Source organism: Nyctibius grandis, chromosome 10, assembly GCF_013368605.1.
Source record: "Nyctibius grandis isolate bNycGra1 chromosome 10, bNycGra1.pri, whole genome shotgun sequence".
NCBI classification, from domain to species: domain Eukaryota; kingdom Metazoa; phylum Chordata; class Aves; order Nyctibiiformes; family Nyctibiidae; genus Nyctibius; species Nyctibius grandis.
The window spans coordinates 5,727,659-5,749,483 of record NC_090667.1 but is presented as its reverse complement, the minus strand read 5'-3'; the positions used below and the strand labels follow the sequence as shown (position 1 = coordinate 5,749,483).

Below are 21,825 nucleotides of genomic sequence, written 5' to 3'. Positions count from 1 at the left end.
CTGTCCGGAGGCGGCCTCCGGCGCGTTTAAAAAGCACGGGCGGAGAGGGGGCGGGGCGGCGGCGGGGCAGCCATTCAGACGCGTCGGGAGGCGGAGCCAGGGGTGATTGACAGGGAGGGGTGGGCAGCGGCGGGAGCCGCGGCGCTGGAGCAGAGCCCTCTGCTCCAGCGCCGCGGCCCGGCCCGGCGCACCTGGAAGCAGCGAGCGGCGGCGGGGGGGACTCGGCCCTCACCCCAGGCGGGTGACACGACAGAGCCTCTTATTCCTGGTCAAAATGTGAGCTTACGTAGCACCGGGGCGGGGAGTGGTGGAGAACAGTCGTGTGGCAAAGAGCGACTGATCACCTCCAGGGGACAGGGGATTGTCACCTCGGCATCGCTGGCTGAAGCTGGCTCCTAGTCCAGACCTGCTCCCTTCGCTTTGAGTCAACCACAAGTGACGAGCACTGAGGCAGTTTTGCTAATTAGACAAAGAAAGCCAACCAGATTTAAGTTTCTTTATTGATTAGTTTTTACATTTTTTTTTTCAGTTGAATCTACAGGTACCTTTATGAAAGGGACAGTCCTTGAAATCACAGTCCTTGTTCAGCAACACTAAAAAAAATCCCAAAAAACCCCCTCTTTTTTAAATAATAGTGACATGAGCTAGGGAACAGTTAGGGATGGAGAGAGTGGTCACAAGCCCCGCAGACATAACCGCAGCCAAAGCAGAGCACTGCTTTTGAGGAAGGAGCAAGGAAAGCAAGAGACAATCACAGATGTAAAGTCTACTAGCACTTAGCACTTGCAAGAATCCCTCCTCAGGCCCAGGACTCGATCTTAAAAAACAGGCATTCGCAATGCATTTTATAGTTCACAGCCTCAAGCTATGATAATTCGGTATTAGCCAGATCCAGAGAGGTTTGGTCACATCCAGTGACACTTCAGGAACAGGTTAGTTGGTTAGGCACATCTTTATCAACTCCCTTCACTGAGCACCGACTCCAGGAGAAAAAACAAACACGTACTTTTCATTTCTACTGCCTTGCCTTCCAGAGCCTGTCTGCATCTACTCCTCTATGGTTTTGTTTTGATTTACCATCAGTCTAACCCCCCCACCCACATCTTCAGATACAGCATGCTAAGTAGAGCATCCTTTGCAGAAGCTGCCACTCCAGGATGCACAGACCCAGAAGGCCCACATACACCTTCAAGTACTTGTAACAGTTTCAAATCTAGTTCACAGGTTACAACTGAGCACAGCTTCAGTACTTCAAAAACACAGCTATGCTTTGAAAGTACTCAGGATAAGCAGATAGCTAGTTTTTCCTCCAAGCCTTTAAAGATAAGAGTGATTGTGAGGTTAAACTGAGCCACCCAAAGTCAGAAAGCAGGATAAAAAGTAACTTTGGAGTTGTCTATCCGTTTTGGAAAGTCTTCATTTATTGTAGTGGTTTAAGAAGCATACACTATGGTATCAAAAAAAAAAGCCATAACATGCAGACAGGAGACCTTTTCAGAAGATTGAGCAGAAGCAAATGTAGATTTACAATTAGCTTTAATATAATACTATTTAAAAGCTGATAGCAGATCCTAAGTTCACTTTTGATGCTTTGAAAGAACATGTATGCACATGAATTGTTCAGGAATTTAAGGCAATTTGCATATTAAGATAAAAAAACATTGGATTAATAATTTTCATGTTGTGCTCAAAATGTTAGCTGAATTGAAACCATTTACATATACTTCATCTCAAAGGACTGAAAGTCATAAATAGCAGCTGCTCCTTGATAAAAATACAGTCCTGAGAACAAGCTAGTAGCAATGCTTACACTATGACATCTTCTATGTCAGAGTATAAGCTATTTTTGCAATAAGGAGCAGTATTTGCCAGGTGTTCAACAGGAAAAGGCATTCTAAACATGCAATAGCTCCCAACAGAAGTCTGAAATTACTTCCAGGATCTTGCTTACAATAGTTTATTTGCACACTGCACAGAAAGATCAAGAAATCCTGCTATGCATTTGTGATCACTAATATTTCAAACACAACAACCAAGGGATACAACATAAAGACAGGCAGCAAAAGGTGTTTTACAAAAAACCCCTAAAACCAAGTCTTTAAGTAATTGGTTAGATTGTTTGCAAGGTAATTGGAACACTCTTCCCTCCCCAGCCCCTGGGAATTATCCCCCCCCCACTATACCTATCCTATGACCAAACAACACTGGAGTGTTTAAAATTCAGTGCAAGAAGAGTAACTTCAGGACATTTAATTTCACTCTAAACAAAGGCAAAAGTTTATCTATATAGACATCCAAACACCAACATATTTGGTACAGTGTAATGAAGTTACATAGATTTCACCCTCAGAGGTATGCGCTCTTGTAGCGATCACCTGCATTCCACAAAAAAAAAAGTGTTTGAAACAGTATAATATGGTAGACTCAACGCTTTAAAAAAATTTATTCAGCTGGAATTGGAACTCCCCAACATTCACAATATAATTTAGGATGCATTTGTTACATGAAGAGCAGATAAAAGACTTAAACAGTTTCACATACTAGTTAAGATATTCCACATGCTCCTTCCCCACCTATAATACTGACATCTTGGTGGTTTGGTTTTTTTTTTTTCCTTGACAAATACTCAGTTCAACTTGTGTACTTGATTACCTCCCCCATTTCTACAGGAGTAGACATACAGTGATAACAGTGAAAGGATATGGGACACTGTCCTATCCAGTGTTTGGACCCTGGAAAGGAGTAGGCCTAGCTATAAAAATAAGAGTTTGACGATGAGCTGAACACGAAGCACTTCAGCAGCTGAGGCAAAGCTGCACTCAGAAAAAGCTGTATAGTCACAGAGAAAGGAAAGCGTCAGTGGTGAACAGAGGGGAAAGGGGGAAGTAGCCTAACACCCACCCACCCCTCCCTCAACAACCCATTAGCTTTACAAAGAGTTCAACTAACAAAATCCATTATCTGCAAGGTCCGCAGGACTAAATGCCACATTAAGATGACCCACTCCAAATCCTAGATCATTTGTCAACACTTAACAGGGCTTTAGCCATGCACAGTATGCATATTCTATAGACTAACCCCTTCCTTCCACCTCTTCTTCCTCTTTCCCCTCCCCCCAAAAGAATGCAGTTGATTAAAGAGTTTCACTACTGGTTTCCCCATAACATCCCCCCCAGTTTTCTTTTCTTTTGAGAGCAGAGGGTTTGTCAAATACATTGACAACTTTTCTTTAAACAATTATCAAATTTTAAGGGATATAAAGACATCGATGTATTTCAGAATTTACATATTTGTAAAAAAAACTAGTTATAAAACTGCATTTTTATAACCTAGCACTTTCAAGATTCATTGTTATTTTTCACTAATTAATATATTAAATTAAGCCAAGGTTTGAGACCAGAAAAGTTCTACCAATCTACTTAACAGAAAAGAATATTTAAAACCAAAAATGAAAAGGTTAGTTATGTTACATTCCAAAATCCACAGCCCATTATATTAAATGCATTCGTTCTACAGGAATGATGTTCTTTAAAACAGATGATTGCAAATATTTTACTGCTAGACACTCCATTTCATCAATAGTGTGACTGGAACCTGTGGATGGTGAAATCTTGAGGTTTGTCCAAGTTTCAATGTAAGGTGTCCAAGGTCCTCTCCCAGAACCATGTTTGGAAAAAAAAAAAAAAAAAAATCACAGATCAAGTTCTTATGACTTTTTTCAATCTTTCCTTGGCTTTCTGTTTCTGGGTGATCTATTCACAGTTTCTTCCTCCTGCAAGAAAGTAATTTGTGTAAACATCAAGGAAATAAAATCTAAAGAATACCCTTAAACATTTTGAGAAAACCTACAAAGAATAATCTATTTTCAGTTTTACATTAGGATTTAATTTTTGAGAGGACCTACTGCTGTTACTACGCTTCCTTTCTATACACAGCAAACACACAAATCCTCTTGTTTTCACAGTGGATGTACACTATTTGCTTAGAGTATCAACAGCTTCTGCTGCTGTGAGAACCCCTTTAACCTGAAGCAACACTCCACCCATTTTTAAGTCAGCCATTATGTCAGTGTGAAGCACTTTTAGGAGGTCACATCCTGACTGCATACAAAGCTGAATAAGCCTTTTGCCTCAAGAAGATGCATTCCACACAATCCCACTCCTTTCAGAATGCAGGGTCTACGGCAGTGCCTTTAGCAAGGTGCCCAGCTCTGCTGACGTTGGCCACAGCAATTCCTATTCTGCAGGGTGATTAAATTTTCCAACGTTCTGACACTGGGAGGGAGTATCACATGAACCAGGTTAACTTTTAACACTTTGGTAAGGCTTGTTCTACCTGACTTAAGGAAAAAATGCACAAGACTTTCCTCAAAGATTAAATACACTTACCTCTGATACAGGTTTCCTATCCTCTTCTTCCTCCTCTTCCTCCTCCTCCTGACTAGCACTTCCTATATCAGCATCACTTTTCTGCTTCTCATCTAAGGGAAATAAAAAAAAAAATCTCATTGTTTCTGACTTATCTTCAATTCACTATTGGCTTTGCTCCACATCTGCCATCTTGCTGTTTTATTGTATTAGAGAAAAAACTCAAACTGCTTCAAGATTATCTAGTTTACCTACCTAGCTTTTCCTCATTTGCTTCCTCCTCCTCCTCCTCTTCCTTGTCCCCTTTGTCTTTTTCTTCCTCTTTCTCCTCATCCATCACATCAGGCTGAGGAGCATCAGTCTTTTTGTATTCTGCAGCACTTGGCTGTTTCTAAAAAAATTGTCAAAACCAAGTAATTATTTGTGACATTTTCCTGAATCCCTTTTTAAACTTTATACTACTTATCATCGAAGGAAATGCATACCTTCCCAGAACAGCAGAAAAGGACAACAAGGAACACTGGCAAAGCCACAGTGAGGATGTAGACTACCCAGAGCCAGGGACGCTCTTCAGCAGCTGCCATCATCTGGCCCACAACACCAGGCTGTAAGAGAAAAATAACTGTCAAATTTCATCCCATACAGCAAGTTGTAGCAGTTCAGTTTAAGCTACAGTTTTCAAATAAGCTTCTTGCAACTTTGAACACTGTATTTCACTCCTCAAAAAAATTAAAGCTAACCTGCACAAGTACTTTTTCCATAGTTTAGAAATGAAGAATTAGGTTAACATTAACAGTCCAGTTGCCAGAGCAAAAACCTCACAAAAGAGCAATGAGTACTCATTGCTACCTATAGCAACAATTACCATATTATAACTAGGAATTTAGGCTCCAGTCTGGTTTAGCATAACCCCTAGCTTTGGTACATATAGGTATATATATTGATAAAGATTGTGGGAGAGAACAGCAGCAATGCTCCTAACTGTCCCAGTCAGAAGCACACAATTAAACCTTTACTTCTCACCTCTGCAGCACCATCAGCTGCCTTTTTCAGTCCCCATCCATCACTGGCCCAATCATCAGCCACAGCTCTTTCAGTACAGATGATAAAGTTGTCAAAAAAGATGTCAGAAGTCATTGACCATAACTCAAGTCCCACAGCACTGAAGGGAGTCATCTTGAAAGGTTCCAAGTCTTCAAAGAAATCTGGGTTTGGGATCTTCCTAGGCTTCCATATACCCTAGGAAAGACAAGAGACATTCAGCCTCACCTGCCACAAAACAATTTTCAGTTTTCAGCCCATTTTGAACCGTGAGAAAGACCAATCCATTGCACTTAATTACAATGTCTATGGGTGCAACTCGACAGGTTTTGGGAATCAATTTTCATTTGTGCTACAAAGAAGCGAAGCCAAGTAAGAAAGCACTTTGCATCTGTCCACTTGGAACACAGTACAGTCATGTCAGTATTTGTATTCTTAATAACACCTGCTGAATATAAATCCTTCTGCTCTTTGTAAGATAAATGCTGCATTGGCCAGCAATTTAAGCAATGAAAACACCAACCTGATAGTTCGCGTTATCAATCATGGGAGGCTTCCATTTGCCTTTGTAGTTTGGATTGTCAATCATTGGTCGCTGCCAGGTACCACAGCCAGGGGCTGTCTCACATTTAGGATTTGCAATCTGAGGTGCCTCCCATTCACCATCCATATCCTCATCCCTGAAAAGGGAAATTCAGTTTTGAGGTCTGCTGCTGGTCTTTATACAGAATAAGACCCATACAACACCTGATTTCTGGGAAAACTAAAATTCCTACCATAAAATGGAGATACCGAAACTTTGTATAGCACAGGTCTGTAGATAAAGGCAACGCAGAAGGAATGAGGATTTCAAGAGGTAGTTTGGAAGCACAGAAGCTCAACAAAGGCCAGTTCCTAAGCGCTGCCTCCCCTGACAACTATGGCACAATTGCAAGATAACCATCCCTGTCCTGTTCAGCTTACAGTCACAGAAGAGTTGAAAAGTACGCAGGTGAACGCAAGAAGACAAGACTCCTCAGATCAACTCTGCCTTCTACTTTTGAAGAAAGATAGCCTGAATCAATGACTTTGTTAGCAAGCAACAATGAACTAGCTATTCTTACACTTGTAAAAGCCACTACCAAAGCCATGAAATATTTGCTGTCATTTGCAACAGGCAGTAAACATACCAATCTTCAGGCTTCTCAGCATCAGGGTCTGCTACATATTCTGGCTCATCATCCAGCCAGCCCTCTGGTTTCACAGCATTTTCATCTGCGATCTTTGCAGGAGCATCCTCATCCCTTGAGAGCAGAATATTATGTATTAACACACAAAACACATGAAAGTTCTTAGCCCCAAGGCATGATTCTACAGATTCTACAAGCCCACTGATCTAGATAACAAGCCAGCTTCACTTCTGACAGGGCAAGCAAGCATAACACCATGATTTCAGAATGGAATTGCCTTGCAATCTGTCACCTATACCTGTGCATCATGGCACAGTCATAGCACCAACTGTAAGGTAATACTACTTATTTTTTAAAACCAACCTAGAAAGGGCATATTACAGCAAATCTCATATCTTAGTGGTCGCTGCAAACACGCATTTGAGCTTGAAATTAAGTCTATAGTTCACAAAGCACAGGTTCAAAGACTGAAACCCCAGACCAGTTTCTGATTTAGGATGTCAGATATTTCAGTCACTTGTAACTATGCATTACACAAACAACTAAAAACATCTTACAGTTATACCTTCTGCAGCTCATCTTTTGATCTCATCAAGGATGAAAGCATCAGCTAGCATAGCTGATAAAGTAAAACCTTTATCTGTGCCCAGCATAGTAACAGGAGCACTAAACAGTGATTCCCAGAGGACGTGGATCCTGTCTGCCTTTGTCTACTGAACTGCTGCTCAGATGCCTAAACTGACTGTGTTTTGATGACAAGGGTGAGACTCAAAGCCTTCTGTAAGTCATCTAAGAAAGGTGTTTTGATCAGGACCAAATTACCAGGCTATAAGGCCTCCCTCAGTTCCACCCCTCCAACAGCTTACCAGTCATCTGGTTTAACAGCATCTGGGTCTGGGATTTTCGGTCTCTCATCCCAGTCTTCAGGCTTCTGGTCATTTGGGTCCTCAATCTCTCGGGGTGGATTCACAGGAGGAGACATATCATTTAGCAAGTTCCCACTGTTGACAACAGTTTGATCAACTAGTATTTCAAAACTATTATCAGGATTCAAGACTGTAAGGAAAAAAAGTTGATGTAGCCATTAGATATGATACAAAGCATGCATCATGAAGTATCACTCATCCCCACTGTACAAGTAAAACTTCAGCTATCCAAGCTACCACCTACCAAGCAACAGTTGTAAAGAACTTTTAAGAACCTTTCTCCTTATGCCAAAGGATAACTAGTGATGATGTACCACATCTTACCTCGTAAGAAGACTCACTGCAGGAATCCTACTTTTAATATGCTAAAAGCACAAAGCAGCTTGTAGAATGATTTACCAGCTACCACAGCAAGTTGACTTTGGCACAGTAAGTATTGCTTTAGTAGTAAGAATGTATGTATTCACATCCTACTCAAGAATAAGACTCCTTACTACTGACTCACAGGATTTTAATCTCACTCCTTTATCCATTACTGCCTCTGCAGTAGGAAAAGCTAGAGATCCTCCTAAGTACTCCCTGAAAGATTTTAGTCATAGTGAACACACCAGACCAGACACTGTACTTCAAGAACAACTGAGTGCATCTGGTACTATGAAAGCAGCAAGAAAAAAAAAGACTATCCCTCTAAATCTAAAGCCTAGTATACCCCAAATTACTAGGGGGCAGCATTCAAGCTCTTTATAAATGTTGATATTATTTTGGATATACTTAGCATATCAAGTTACTCATGACTGCTCTGAAATTCGTTTCTCCTTTAACTATTAAGTTCAAGGTCTCATGACCTTTCTTAAATGAATCAAGACTTCTTGCAAGGAAGAAATAAGCCTTTGTATAATAAGATCAGTCTTTGTATTCAGAGCTTTCAAGTGGTTTTTAGTTGTATGGTGTGTTGACACAAATATTCAGTTGTTCATCTGATCATTTTACGACCTTTTGATTCAGGAAACATAGTAGCAGTTATTAACATGCATAGTTAACAGTCACCATACCCAGAGTATAAAGATGTGTCTTCTTATCAGTAAAGTAAGTCTTCAGGTCTGCATCTGGACGCTTTGCATGCTTCTCCTCGTATTTGCCAGTCTTTGGGTTTTTGTGCCGGAAGATGAAGTGCAATTTATAGTCCTCTCCACATTTGTCAGGGCCAAACATGATTGTATATGGAGTTTTGTCATGGAACTGATCCTTTAAAAACAATGCAAAACTTCATTCCATTATTTTGAAATACAACTTAAGTGACTGCCTGGCATAAGAACTCCCAATGCATTAGAAATTATTCTGCAGTTTGGATATGAAGCCAGTGAAGTACCCACACTAAAGCTTGTATCATGACTACAAGCCTCTAGAGAAAACACCAGAATTACCCCAGCTACTTGATTTTGCACCTTTGGTCTCTTACTTTCCAGATGGAAAACAAGAGCTGTTCAAGTGTTATCAAAAAGAGAAGTGTTAAGTGACAACCACAATTTAAGTATATGTCTATATTACAACAAAGGATTTTAAAAGCTATCAATATAGAAGTATCAGTTACTGGTAATAATGAACAAGTAGCTAGTCCAGTGAGTTTCTTTCACACAGAGTGATAAGCAGCATTAAAAGTGAGGCCCAGTTGTGTTTAGTTTACACACTTCTAAACTGGTGTACTGTCTCAGTCTGAGAGCTAATTAGATATACTAATCTCACCTTTGAACACTGCAAGCAAGTCTATTATTCTTGCTAACGTTATCTTAAAATTCAATGCACAAATGAAATTGGTTATAGACAGTCAAGCAGCCTTTTGGGTGTCTTTTTTTTTTTAATAATTTGGAATCTGTATTAATAATACAACTCCAATGAGACTGCAGAAGGAAAGGAAAAGGATGGGTACCAAGTCATAAAAGGTACTTCCTATAAAGTCTAGGAAGATAGCTAAAGAAAACCCATAGGCTACACAAGCCTATGCAAGGTGACCCAGCAGTTAAGCTTTGTCTGAATAGGCTAAACCACTTTAGGTAGGTGTGTCATTGAGAGGAGAGAAAGTTATTCCTAATCCTTTGGAGCTGTAGCATGGTCTCTTCCATTGACCACACTTTTAAGACAAGGCGTTCAAGGGTCATTTATGAAGCAAATGGTTCTATACAGCTAGCGCGTGCAGCTGAACATATAAGGTTGTACCCAGTTCAACCTCTCAAGACTTTCTTTTTTCACATGTACTCAGTAACTCACAAGTAGGTTCACGTGTCAAAGACAAGGCAACAACTGCAAGGTACAGTCTTAGTTATTTGCATTAGTCTATTTTAGAAGACGAAACATGGAATCTTCCTTCTGGGCAACAGCTTCCTGAAAAGGTTTCTCCTCATACACTGGCTACTCTCATAAGACACCTTCTCTTCAGTCCTAGAACCTAGGGAAATCTGAAGTATTGCAGACTTTAGCAAAGGTCTAGAACTGCTCAGCTACTAGGAAACTCCAGAGTTTTCACTCAAGAGGCCAGAAATCTCAGCATTTATCCTCCCCAACTGGAAACAGTGGGAAACTGCTGAGTGCAAAGTACTTTGGATATCAGGCCCTAAATATGCCCCACTGCCTTTACTGAAGAGGTTTCTTGAAGAAGCAAAATGAAAAAGCTTTCTTTCACAGCTAATACTCAAAGTAGCAGCATTACTCACCAGGTTCAATTCAGGGGTTTTTGAAAGCAATTTCACATAGGCCCCGCCACACTCTATTCCATTTTGGAAATTTACTTCATACCTAATTTTAGTTTTGGACAGAGAAGGGAAGAACACATTATACACGAGGAAAAAATTACTTCTGTAATAAACATTTACAATTTTCAAGTACTAATTAAGAGTAAGACTGTTTTGTTGTTGTTTGCTTTAAATCACATGCCCAGTGAATATTAAAAATACACACTGCACTCTAAGGACTAAGCAAATATTCCTAAGGGCCTGAGAAACAATAGAAATCGAGGATTTAGAAGATTTAACCTGAGAGAAAATATTAAAGGAATTGAGTGCTGGTCTAGAAGATTATGATCTAGAAGTAGAGAGAAGGAAGAAAAAGCTTTCCAATATGTAAGACACTGCAACAGAGATTAAGGCAAGTCAATTATTTTCCCCACAACTACTATGACAGACAGACAACTCAATTTGCAAGACTACCGAAGTGACAACAACTGGATCCTTGGAGAAGACCCTTTAGGGTTATAAGCATACAACAGTATATTTAGGGATGCCAAGGAGTCTGAAAAAGGCAAAACATCTCTGTCAGGAATAGGCTAAGTATGCTTGATCCTCTCTCAATGCCAGCAGCTGGAGTGGATGACCACTGGGATTTATTTTTAGCCTTGTATTTTGAGCCAAAACTAAACAGTCATGCAAAGCAAAGTGACCAATTATTATCTTGTGCAAATATGAATTAGCTTACTCTTTGTTTAAAACTGATAAAGTAGGCAATAAGCCACAATTCAGCTGTTCTCACTGAATGCTAGTCTGACATACATGCAAGTAGATTCTTCTACCTCAGTCATGGCCAAACAGAGCTAGGCAAGCTGTTCATCTTCCATGACAGATGAACTAAGACAAAGGAAGGAGGAAATGAGTGCATCTTTACCACTCTGTCCACTCAACCTTGGAAACAAGGGGCAGTTTACTGCATAAGGAAGTGCACTGACCTACATACAGACCAGCTTTTGTCCAAAAGGACAAGGATTTTCAATTAGCAGTACAAAAGTCAGTTGCCTGACCTTATTACTACAATTAAATCAAGTAAATTGAAGTCCCAAGACAGGTTACCAAGTCTAGTTTTCATAGACTTCTTTCCTTTTCAAGCTTCAGATGGACCATGCTGTTCCTAACTTCCCACTTTGGGAATCTGGGTTGCTATTTTACTCTTAAACAGTATAATAATAGGTTACAGTACCTTGTGTCATCTAGACCCTCAGTCAACAAAAGCTCAGTTATGGAATTAACCTCCGCCTGCTATCACATCACCCTTGAAATAACAGAACACTAAGTTATCCTTTACTTACTGTATAATAAGGGGTTTGGTATCAAATACAAAAGGCTTTGAAAGCTTGGATGAAATAGCATGGTGCTTGGCTCGGGTTACCAATACAAGCCCTTTGTCTCCTGGAAGCTTAGTTTCCTTCATGTCCTGGACTTCCCATTTACCTGGGGAGAAATTAACCGAACGTTACCAAAACTTGTTCAAGATAGTCTTTGTTTAGCCTAATTTTGAACAAGATAGTCAGCATTCTGCAATAACACCCTACAGGGTACTTTATCAAGTTATTAGCATAACACCTTCACCAAAAATTATTTTAAAACATCCAAGTGGTGATTTCGTCTAAATCAGAACTACGCTTTATATTCTTAGCCATGCATATAAGCACTCCTCCCATTTTCTTCAGTGAATATAATTTTAACTGGGAAACACAAAACAGAGACTTGCACCTCTTCTTCAGGTATGACAACAGACATCAGAAACATCTATCATCTAAAACCTGGGCTGGACTCACCATCATATTTGGCAATCTCATCATCAGTATCATCTTTTTTGGCTCTGGAAAGGATCCACCTAGAAGACAGATATCCAATGGTTGAAAAAACATACTATTTTTCCCTCCACTGAAAATCCTGCCCTTAAGATAACCCTTGCTGTCCTACAACTACACTCCAGTGTCTTCATCCCCTGAGGATTTCCATCCCCAAGCCTGCAAAGTTTTCTGCATTTGCCACTTCCCACCCCCAAAGTAGGATCATGGCCTTAGTGTCTTGCTCTTGTAGAAAATGAATAGTACCTCACCATCCTCACATTACCTGAAGAAAGTGTAATATTTTAATCCTCATCTGACTTATCACATGTATGGCTCACCTTCCCCTTGTTACTAGAACTTAAGGAAATACTAGTTCAGCTCAGCACTTTAACAGCCAGACTTATATAGCCACTGCTGTAATCCTCGCCAACCGCTGCCCTTTGATTCAATTTTTGAATAACACAGGCTCTAGCGAGGGTTTCATTGTCTTTCACCAAAATTTTTAATTATTTACTATACTGAATCATACTTCAGATTATACTCACCCATCCAGAGTTCCTTTATCAAAGGACTCCGCAAAATACACCTCGCCAGTTGGGACTGGGGGCCTGTAGGTAACCTATTGGAGAAGAGAGGCATTTATGCACCTTTCAAGGCACATCCTCTACTCTAAGAAATACAGGCATATACAGCACACATCCCCCCCTCTACACTCAAGTGCAGCTTACCTCGAACACCCTTGCAGCATAAATACAGAAGTTACATAAATATTGCTGCTTGTGCCAAGCCATTGTGCTCTTGTCTGCAACTAAAACTAAAGTATATATCTAGCTGGAAACATTAGCATTAACTCCTGATAATTACATCGCAGATTTCAAGGGTGGATCTAAGTTTTCAAGGAAGAACATGGGGGACATGAGAACAGGAACAAAGCAGCTAGGCTTAATTCCAAGCCCTACTCCCAGATAATATCTTTAATAACATCACAACATATTAAATGTTAGTAAAGTAAAGACAACTCTGATCAGGCTTACATTAACCACAACACAAGTGGTAATTCAATTTTTAAAAGAAGTTCCATGCCAAACCTTTGGAGTTGGAGGAAGAGTGCTTGTTTCAGGCTTTGACTCCTCTGCCTCTTCAATGCCATCATCCAGGTCATCCTCGATATCAACTACATCATCACCATCATTGTCATCATCCATATCATGCGCCTGGACAGCAAGAGTCCCAAGAGCTAGCAGGGTCACATACAGTAGCCATTTCAGCTCCATGATCTGAATAAGACAAGGCAAAGAGGTCAAGCCAGCACTGTACACAGAGTGAAGCATTGCTTCTAGGTACAAAACCAAGCATCCAAGACAAAAGGTAAAGTGCTTAGTCATACCACTGAAAGAAAAGCACAAACTTAACTTTTCAGCTCTGTTATTTACTGCATTTGGCTAGTTGAGACAGCTCTAAAAGCTGGAGAGGAATACAACATAAAGCTAAAGTATTTAATACAAAACAGGCGTTAACTAAATGGAGGACCACGTGTGCAAGTCCTGCAGATCATGCTGCCGAAGTGTCATAATTTTGCTCTTACACTGCCACAGTTCACAAGCAGTACAGCAGACACATGTACACAACACCACAACTTATGTACCTGCAAAAGCCTACACAGAAAACTTATTTCTTGCTTATGAAGGACTTCAAATGCATCATGCAGAAACCAAAAGTTCCATTCAGTTGAGGAACTGAAATACAATTAGCTTACTCTTTCAAGCAGAGAGTAATCTATGGAGTAATCAATCCCCTACCTCCTGGTCAATATTTTTTTGTCCTTTCAACTGTGGGACATTGACGTTTTCATTCGTCAGTCCCCTTCTCCAGGTTTTATTCTGTAATTACTGCCAACAGTCATTGATACTACTGGCAGATATCTGTAAGCAGTTGAGGCTACTGAGGCAGACCCAGGAGAAAATTTCTGACTATTTAACAGACAGTTAATTTGATTCCTCTCTTTCAATCTCTAATTTAACAAGATGACCAAAGAAGAAGAATATCTGTTAACAGAGGCTTTACAGAATTAAAATATCACCCTTCAATTAATTTATAAGGTGCCCAGCACATTGTCACACCTAAAATATGGTAGACGTTGGCAAGTTGTAGCTCAAAAGAACTTGTAAATAAAAGGGGTTTCAATTTTACTTTCTTGCTAGAAAAACTACAAGATCATCAACCTTTAGGCTGATGCAGAAGGCAACACTCCTAGCATGCTGCTCATGCTTTTGTCTCCCCAAAAAGACCCACAAAAACCACCTGTGCCTTGCTCACCTTTTCTCCTTTGAATCACATCCCAAATTTTTCTTCCAAGCCAGAGTTGTAACTGAGACTCTAACTTTTCTGAAAGCAAGTACAAAACCAAACATCCCCTCCTTCCCTTACACTCCTGCCTCAGGCTGTAGCCCTGCAGACTTACAAACATAACTCAAGCAGAGTTAATAGTGCCTGAAGGGGCTAAGTTCATGCTAGAAAACAAACTTTCAACTTTCCAAAGCATGTTTAGGCAACTAAAAGAATCTACAGTCTTAAAGGCTTATCAGCACTATCCAATACTCCAAAACTACATTGCATACCAAATCTACCATTCTTAGATTATTCTTTATCTTACTTCTAATGACAGAGGGGACGTTTTATAACAAAACTGTATTTTAAAGACTTGTGCTGAGGTCATGTCCAGTTTGTCACTACAGCAACATGCAATTGCAGCCAGTTTTCTAACAATAGTGATGGCCTTGAGGATTATGGCCTAAATGCAAGCTCACAACCCTCCCCCTCACAGTCCAGGCAACTGCACCAAAACCCCTCTGTGCCAAAAGGACACCATTCACAGCACAAACAGCTGACAAAAACGTTCAAGTGTTTTTACGTACAAGCAAAGCTTGTTTGCTTAATGCAGTGTACGGCCAAAATTGAAAACAGTTGCAGGTATCACAGCAGCTCATAGCTCTTATTACTAATGTGCAAACCACAATACAAAACCAAGGAATGAAAACTGTCAGGCAAACACCAGTACCCTTGAAAGTTCAAGTTCCTCTTGCAAAGATAGCACGTTCTCTGAATAAACCCATGTCCACCAGCACAAAAACAGTACAGAAAACAAGAGCCTGAAACTTCATTTGAAAAAGTGATCTTCAGAGTTGTGGATGTGTCCTGTGTGACTGAAGCAACTACAGATGAGATGGCACAAAGACACCTTTCCAAGGGAAGGGTTGCATTTTGTCTTACCTTACCAACAGGGCTTCAGCAAATACATTTTTAACAGAGCTACATTCAAGAAGATTTTACCCCAAGTTTTATAACTGCTTTCAAATTATATTATGCAGCTAGAACAACCACTTCATGATTTGGAACGTGATACGAGGAAATTTATCTTACAATATAGCAAGGTTAAAGATAAGCCAATACTCTCCTCTCCTTTTAAGAGGAAGGAGTTTCTGCATACCTCCTCCCAAGCCTGTGCAAAGGATATTAATGATTTAGCAAGCAAGTAATCCCTTAAGTAATCTCACCCTAGCCAACCTGCAATAAAGTTTTGGTGAAAGAATTAGATCATCCCCCCGCTAACTTTCACGCCAGTACTGACTCCATACATAATAATTACCTACTTCACAATCCCACCCCAACTACAACCCTTTGGAAATATCTGTCAGCAGCAAATGGGCTTTCGTAAATGCTAGCACGTAAGTGGCAAAGCCGCACAGCCTCATGCTGCAGGCAAGGTCACTCCAGAAGTTCTTCTGTCAAAGCATCCTAGTGAAACTAGACAATTCCACCAGTGACCCACACAGCAGGGGCAGAAGCTATCCTACTTTGCACATCTGCGCTCCTGATACAGCCATAGGTATCTACCCTGTAGGTCTACATTTATCAGTTAACGCTCCGAGTCTGAAGCCTGGGGAACCCCATTTCAAGCTAGAAGTACTATCTGTTCAAGTTCCCAAGCAAGCTTTTTTTTTCCCTCCCCCAAAAAAGCTAAAAGCACAAAGAGAAGCTAATCCAGTTTCACACCCTTGCCTCTTTATAATCATTGGCAAGCAGTATTCACAAGTTTATACCCCTACAGAAAGCTGTTTAGGACACCTCCTACACATTAAATCAGTCCCAAATTCAACATAAGCTACCATTCATACACCTTGAGTACAGACTGGTAGCATCTCCTGCAACTGCCAGTTGTCATGCCAAGCTCCTTATTCTGGTAATCTGTAACAATATACAAACTAACTAAATTATAAAAGACGCTATGTTCTCAGAAGAGCAATCTAAGTGAAGCACACGTTTTTGATATTTAAAAAGCTACTTCTAGCCATAAGGGATGTACTGCTACAGGAGAAAATTTAAACTTCACACAATCCTTAGGGACACAACATAAACATGATTATGCTCTAATAAACTAGGTTATTCCTAAACAGAAGATAGAAAGGGGAGGGGAAGAGAGAAGAAACTCTGGGTTTTTTTTTTTTACAAAACAAGCATAAACTGATTTTTCAGTGGAGCTTTAAGTTGCTAGCAACTACAGGTGTTCAATTAGTCACCTAAAATGTAGTCTAAGCTTCAGCTGCAGTCACCTACTCCATTACGATCAGATTTCTCCCTTGAAGTGTCCAATTTCAAAGCAATTATCATCATTAGCTATTTTTGACTATGTCTGCACTTCCCTTCTTTAGGTTTAACTGTGTAGTATTTCTGAAGGTAGTGTATTTCTGACCCTGCAACTGCCAAAAGCCTTTAACAAAGAAACCCTTTCATAACAGGCCAGAGCTTCTGAAGTCTCCGTTCTACTTCCGTGCAACCCTCATTTTCACCACAACAACGTTTCAAGTCAGAGGTGACTAAAACTTCATCTACTTTTTTTTTTTAATAAGGTCTTCAGACACTTACAGACATTGGCACACCACTTGAATTGAAGAGAAAACTACTGCAGTATAATAGCAAAGTCCTAACTAGGAAGAGAGCTCAAGACTGCCAGGGCTAACAAATCACTTGTTCTCTGTCTGTGTGTCCATCCACCGCCAGCTTCTACACTAGAAAATGTATAGCTGACATTTCAGCACTGCTCACCTGATTGTCAGAAGGCCAAAGCATTTCCCCCTGGATTTCACAGGAGCTATAGCAGAGCACTGGAACAGCTGCACTACACAGACTTTACTTTTTACAACATAAAAACTAAAACAAATTGGAGTGAGATTCAGAGACAGGATCAGCTTCTTGCCATGGAAGCGCCACTCTTAAAATGCAGGGCTAAGTGATTGCTACCTTTGGATTTCAAGGCTCTCAGGGAAGTCATGCAGCTTCAGAGATTTATTTTTATCTAGAACTCCCCTTCAACTGTGCATAAAGGGGAAGAAGTTCTTAATTGTTGGCATGACAGTGGGAACACTTGACCCATACAGCAGACAGTTGTCCCCATTCTCTCTAATATACATGTCCTGGGGAAGGACAGACAGTGAAAGGGCCCACACAAAAGATGTTTAAGTCCTTCGCTATCGTACTTCCAGAACATACTATTCAGAAAGTATCTTCCCTGTCAGGTCAAACAGAGCCTGTAAAACCAGTTTAATCATCTCCTTGGTTACTAATCTATTTGAGTGGTTCATCAAGCCAGTTCTTAACGCTGCATATTTCAGAATGTATAACTATATTTGAATTGCTACTGGCTATCTAGTTTACTACTTACTTTTTTTAGAAGAATTAAAGTCAGATGGAATGGGTCTTATTAAAAATAAGTCACTTACTATGGAACTACACCTCAGCAATTTAACTGGAAGAGCATCAGTGGCTTCTATTTCAGCAGAATTTGAAGGGACAGGTGAATGACTTAAATATAGGAGGAGCAAAATTTGCTAGCAAAATCCTGTGTTCCAAACACCGGATTTCAGTATGGTATTTTCAGTGGAAGCACATCAGTAAAAACAAGCACAATGTGTCCTCTTGCAAAGCAAGAATTACGGAAGAAAAATTTAAAGGCACAAAAGTAAAGAAATTCATCACAACACAAAAAAAATGCAAGGAGACAAGAACAGAAAGGCTGAGACACAGGCACTCATTTTCCCTCTCAAATGACAGTTTTATGGTTTCTGAGCAAAGGCTTGGCTACCCTACTTTGTAATCCACTGGCTTCTTAAAGTCAGAACTACTGAACAGCAGAGAAAACCTTTTCTATATCTCACAATCCCTCCACCTTCCACATCCTGGCTCCTCTGTGGTGCCAGGGTAACTGTTTACACAGCCTCACGATGAACTAGCAGCTGGTTTAAGATGGCTCGAAGCCCTTCTGCCCTGTTATTTTAACCCTGACTAAATACCCCAGTCCAATCCAGCACACAAAGGCAAAAAGAGTTGTAGTAGGACAAGTGAAAGTACTGTGAGACGAAGTAGCCAAGGGTAAAGGTAATTAAGCTGTTGGCAGCAGAGTCAGCTTAATGCCACAGTTCCATGTGCAGTTCTGTCACCCACGCTTGCCTAACACAGGCCTGTCCTTAGGCAGATTTGGGAGACCTACGCTCTGTGACAAAGCTGAACAACTAACTGTGGCCAAACACTACAATTTCAGCAACCAGTACATTACCTCACCACCCCTCTGAGGGGGATATAATAAAATTATGTCCATATATATGCAGCCATTTGTATGATGCATACAACACTTCTTCCCCTTAAATGCTTAGATTTGCAGCTAGACAGCTTCCAGCATTGTGAAGATTCTGCCTTTAATATCATAACTCAATGAATAGCAGACAATGCTAAACTAAAACAGCCTTGCTTACAACAGGCCAGAGGCAGGAGCTCTATGTGGGCCTGGTCTGCCGCCCCTCCCTTTGTTTTTCTTTTTTTAAAGGAGGGGGTGGCTAGGATACACTGCTACATAAGATTTGAGGAAAGTCTGGAAAGGATTAGCCAAACCTCTCCTGGAGAGCTCAACAACGCCACGGAAAAAGCTGCCTTCTGTTTGGGCTGTAAGGAGCACAAACCAGGCAAGAGATTAGGTGTGAAAGGTAACAGCAACAAAGCTTGTTTTTAATAACCATTTCAAATATGCCAGTTTCTAAAAATAATGTACAACAGCGCAGATACAGTAAGGGAGAAAACACCATGTACCATTTGTCAGCAAAGAGAACATTCCCGCAGAACTGCAAGTCCTTGGAGGGCAAAGACAGAACTGCACGGCTTTTTGACCATAAAACAGATGGGCTGCTACTGGAAATTACATTAGGTGGGGGGAGATCTGGAGGTGCCTCAAGATCTTTCAGACCATCATGCCTATAAATCAATTCAAGTTTGCCCTGCTACAGAATTGATTCCAGCAAGAACAGGCTTCCACCATGATCACTACTGGAGGCAGAAAAATGAAAGGCCAGAAAAGGAAGTAAAAGGCAGGGCTAAATACAAGTCACAGTGTATTCTCAGTAAAGGATTTATTCATTTACTTAGGGGGAAGTGCTGCAGCACATCAAATGAGAGGGCAATCTAACAGAAGCTGCAAGCTTTCTTACTGTTTTGCATTAGGCTTCCCTTCCTAGTAGGGCAAGCTGATACCAGGAAGCAGTTCACATCTTACACACAGCTTGTGATGTTGTCTGTGAATTGTACAAGTGTTCCCTTCATAATATTTTTTTTAAACTAGAAACACTGAGACTTAATATAAACACAAAGTTTAACTCAAAGCTTTCCCTAGTTTTGTTAAGTGTTTTGGATAAGCCCATGTAATATGACCAATCAACAGTAAGGAGGTTTTTGAAGCCATTTCAAGTGCAACAGAGCAAATCTAGAGTAACATATTTCAACCTGCATTTAACCAGTATTTTATCTGTATTATCACGTACATTATTATAGTTCCACTACCTCCTTGTGATATTTTAGCAACAACCCAAACCACAGTGGGTAAACTGTCCCATAAAACCTGTGTTAGCTACACTTACTTGACAATGCTAAGTAAACATACTGCATTTAGAAATACATCACATTCCTAGAGACTAGCTTTCAGACATCTAACGTACTTTAAATAGGTTCCAGAAAGAGTTTTCCATGATGCTTTGCAGAAACACTGCAGCATTAATTACGTTAACAATAATAATAATAATAATAATAAAGTCTGGACTTTTACCATTACTACTACTATTAATAATGTCTGCTTCCCTTCACAATCAAATAACCTACAGCGTTTCTCTTTCTACAGCCTAGAAAGTTCTTAATCACAAAACTGCATGTGAAAGTTCGCTCTTTAGAATCAGTACAGACACGAAAGCAGTAGACTATGCACACTTTAATTCAAAGGTGTGGGGTTTTTTGTTTTAAAAGCATGCAATACAACCCTCAGCCAAGAATGAGAACCGAGACGTCATTTATATATTATTTTGAAGACATCCAACATAAATGATATTCAGGTGGGAAAAACTAAAGCATGCGCTTTATGTCCCCAAAATTCTCAGACTTTGCTGCTGCAGTATCCTCATCTGTACCTCACCTTTGTCCTCCCTCGCTGTTTGGTTACCACATCTTCCCCACCTGTTGGGCCTCCAGTTCTGTGCCTTGAACTCCCCCTTTCCAGAGACTTCTACTTCCCCTCGCACAGCCCGAACCAGGCCACGCGCTCTGCTCTGCACCCACCTCCCTTTCTAGCTCCCTGGGCCTTCCTACTCACGGTGAGCATTTTTAGGTAGCTCAAGACTATTTCCACACGTTAGCTGCTGACATTAGAACAAGAAGCCATATAAAACCCAAACCACACACCAACCCACATCCACCTCCGACCCCCGCCTCCCCCCCCCCCCCCCCCCGCCAGAAGCCGCCCCCCGTCCCACCCCATCGCGGGGGGAGACAACGAAGCGCCCCATCGGCCCCGCTCCAGCCGCGGCCCTGCCACACGCCGCCCCCCAGCTCAGAGGTCCCAGAACTTACTAGAAGACCCACCGCTCCCCGCCTGCCCTCTCAGAGGCCTACGGGGACCGAGCGGGCGCCGGCAGCAGCCCCGTGCCCGCCCCCAGCCGCAGGCCCTCCCCCTGAACGGCTGTCCCTCCCGCCCCGGCTCCCGGGGGTCCCCACCTCCCCCCTCCCCGCCTCACGGCGCACGCACGGGCCCCCCCCGCCGCCTACCACACCCAAGGCCCAGCAGCATCCCGCCGCCCCACCGGGCCCTGCCCGCCGCACGCCCCCCGACAGGCCCCGATCCCCCGGCATGCCCTGCGGGCGGGCCCGCTTCCCGTTCCCTGATCCTCCATCCCGATGGTCGCGGAGCTGCCCCAGGGGGGCCGCACTCACCCGCCGCAGCCCCGCGCCCCCGTCCTCCCCTCCCCGCCGCGGCCCTCACCTCCGTCACGTGTCCGCGCGCCCAGCGCCGTCGCCACCGCCCGCCTATCTACCGCGCGCCAGCCCCGCCCCCAGCCCACCTCGGTCCGCCTCTTCTATTGGCGGAGAGGGCGCCGGCCCGCCCGCCCCACCGCCCGTCCGGCGTTCCGATTGGCTTCCGCTGCCACCGCTCAACAGCCTGCCCGCCTCAAAACACGCCCCAACGGCGCTGCCCTTCGTGGAGCGCTGTTATTGGTTGGTGGCGTTGCAGGAAGTGTTGGGTGATTGGCTGGTTGAGGGGAGGACGTTAAAATGTGGGCGGGGCCCCAACGGCTCTCCGTCCCGGGGCGCTGCGGTGGCCGACAGGGCGCCGCGGGCGCTGGGGTGCCCGGCGGGAGGGGCTGAGGCAGCGCCCCCCCCGC

At 42.1% G+C, this 21,825-nt stretch overlaps 1 protein-coding gene across 3 annotated transcripts; it reads right to left on the bottom strand.

The window, feature by feature from the left end:
* Positions 1-482: 482 nt before the first annotated feature.
* Positions 483-21,490, bottom strand: CANX (calnexin). 3 transcript variants are annotated; one of them, XM_068409002.1, is made up of 15 exons: positions 21,426-21,490; positions 13,168-13,356; positions 12,625-12,698; positions 12,062-12,120; positions 11,573-11,714; positions 10,212-10,293; positions 8,556-8,748; positions 7,444-7,633; positions 6,578-6,691; positions 5,932-6,088; positions 5,391-5,606; positions 4,853-4,972; positions 4,623-4,758; positions 4,389-4,480; positions 483-3,772 (listed from the first exon to the last, which is right to left on the bottom strand). In XM_068409002.1, exons 2-15 carry the CDS (start codon positions 13,351-13,353, stop codon positions 3,719-3,721), a joined length of 1,815 nt encoding a protein of 604 aa, XP_068265103.1. In that variant the 5' UTR covers positions 13,354-13,356; positions 21,426-21,490; the 3' UTR covers positions 483-3,718. The 3 variants fall into 3 exon arrangements, with proteins under 3 accessions (XP_068265103.1, XP_068265104.1, XP_068265102.1); XM_068409003.1 differs by lacking the exon at positions 21,426-21,490 and adding an exon at positions 21,377-21,409; XM_068409001.1 differs by lacking the exon at positions 21,426-21,490 and adding an exon at positions 15,138-15,397.
* Positions 21,491-21,825: the final 335 nt, after the last annotated feature.

Coding starts and splice junctions, on each gene's coding strand:
- CANX (XM_068409002.1), bottom strand. CDS start 13,353: ATGGAGCTGAAATGGCTACTGTATGTGACCCTGCTAGCTCTTGGGACT. Junction 10,294..11,572: donor ACCAAACCCCTTATTATACA/GTAAGTAAAGGA, acceptor AACTAAAATTAG/GTATGAAGTAAATTTCCAAA. Junction 5,607..5,931: donor TTGATAACGCGAACTATCAG/GTTGGTGTTTTC, acceptor TGTCTTTCCTAG/GGTATATGGAAGCCTAGGAA.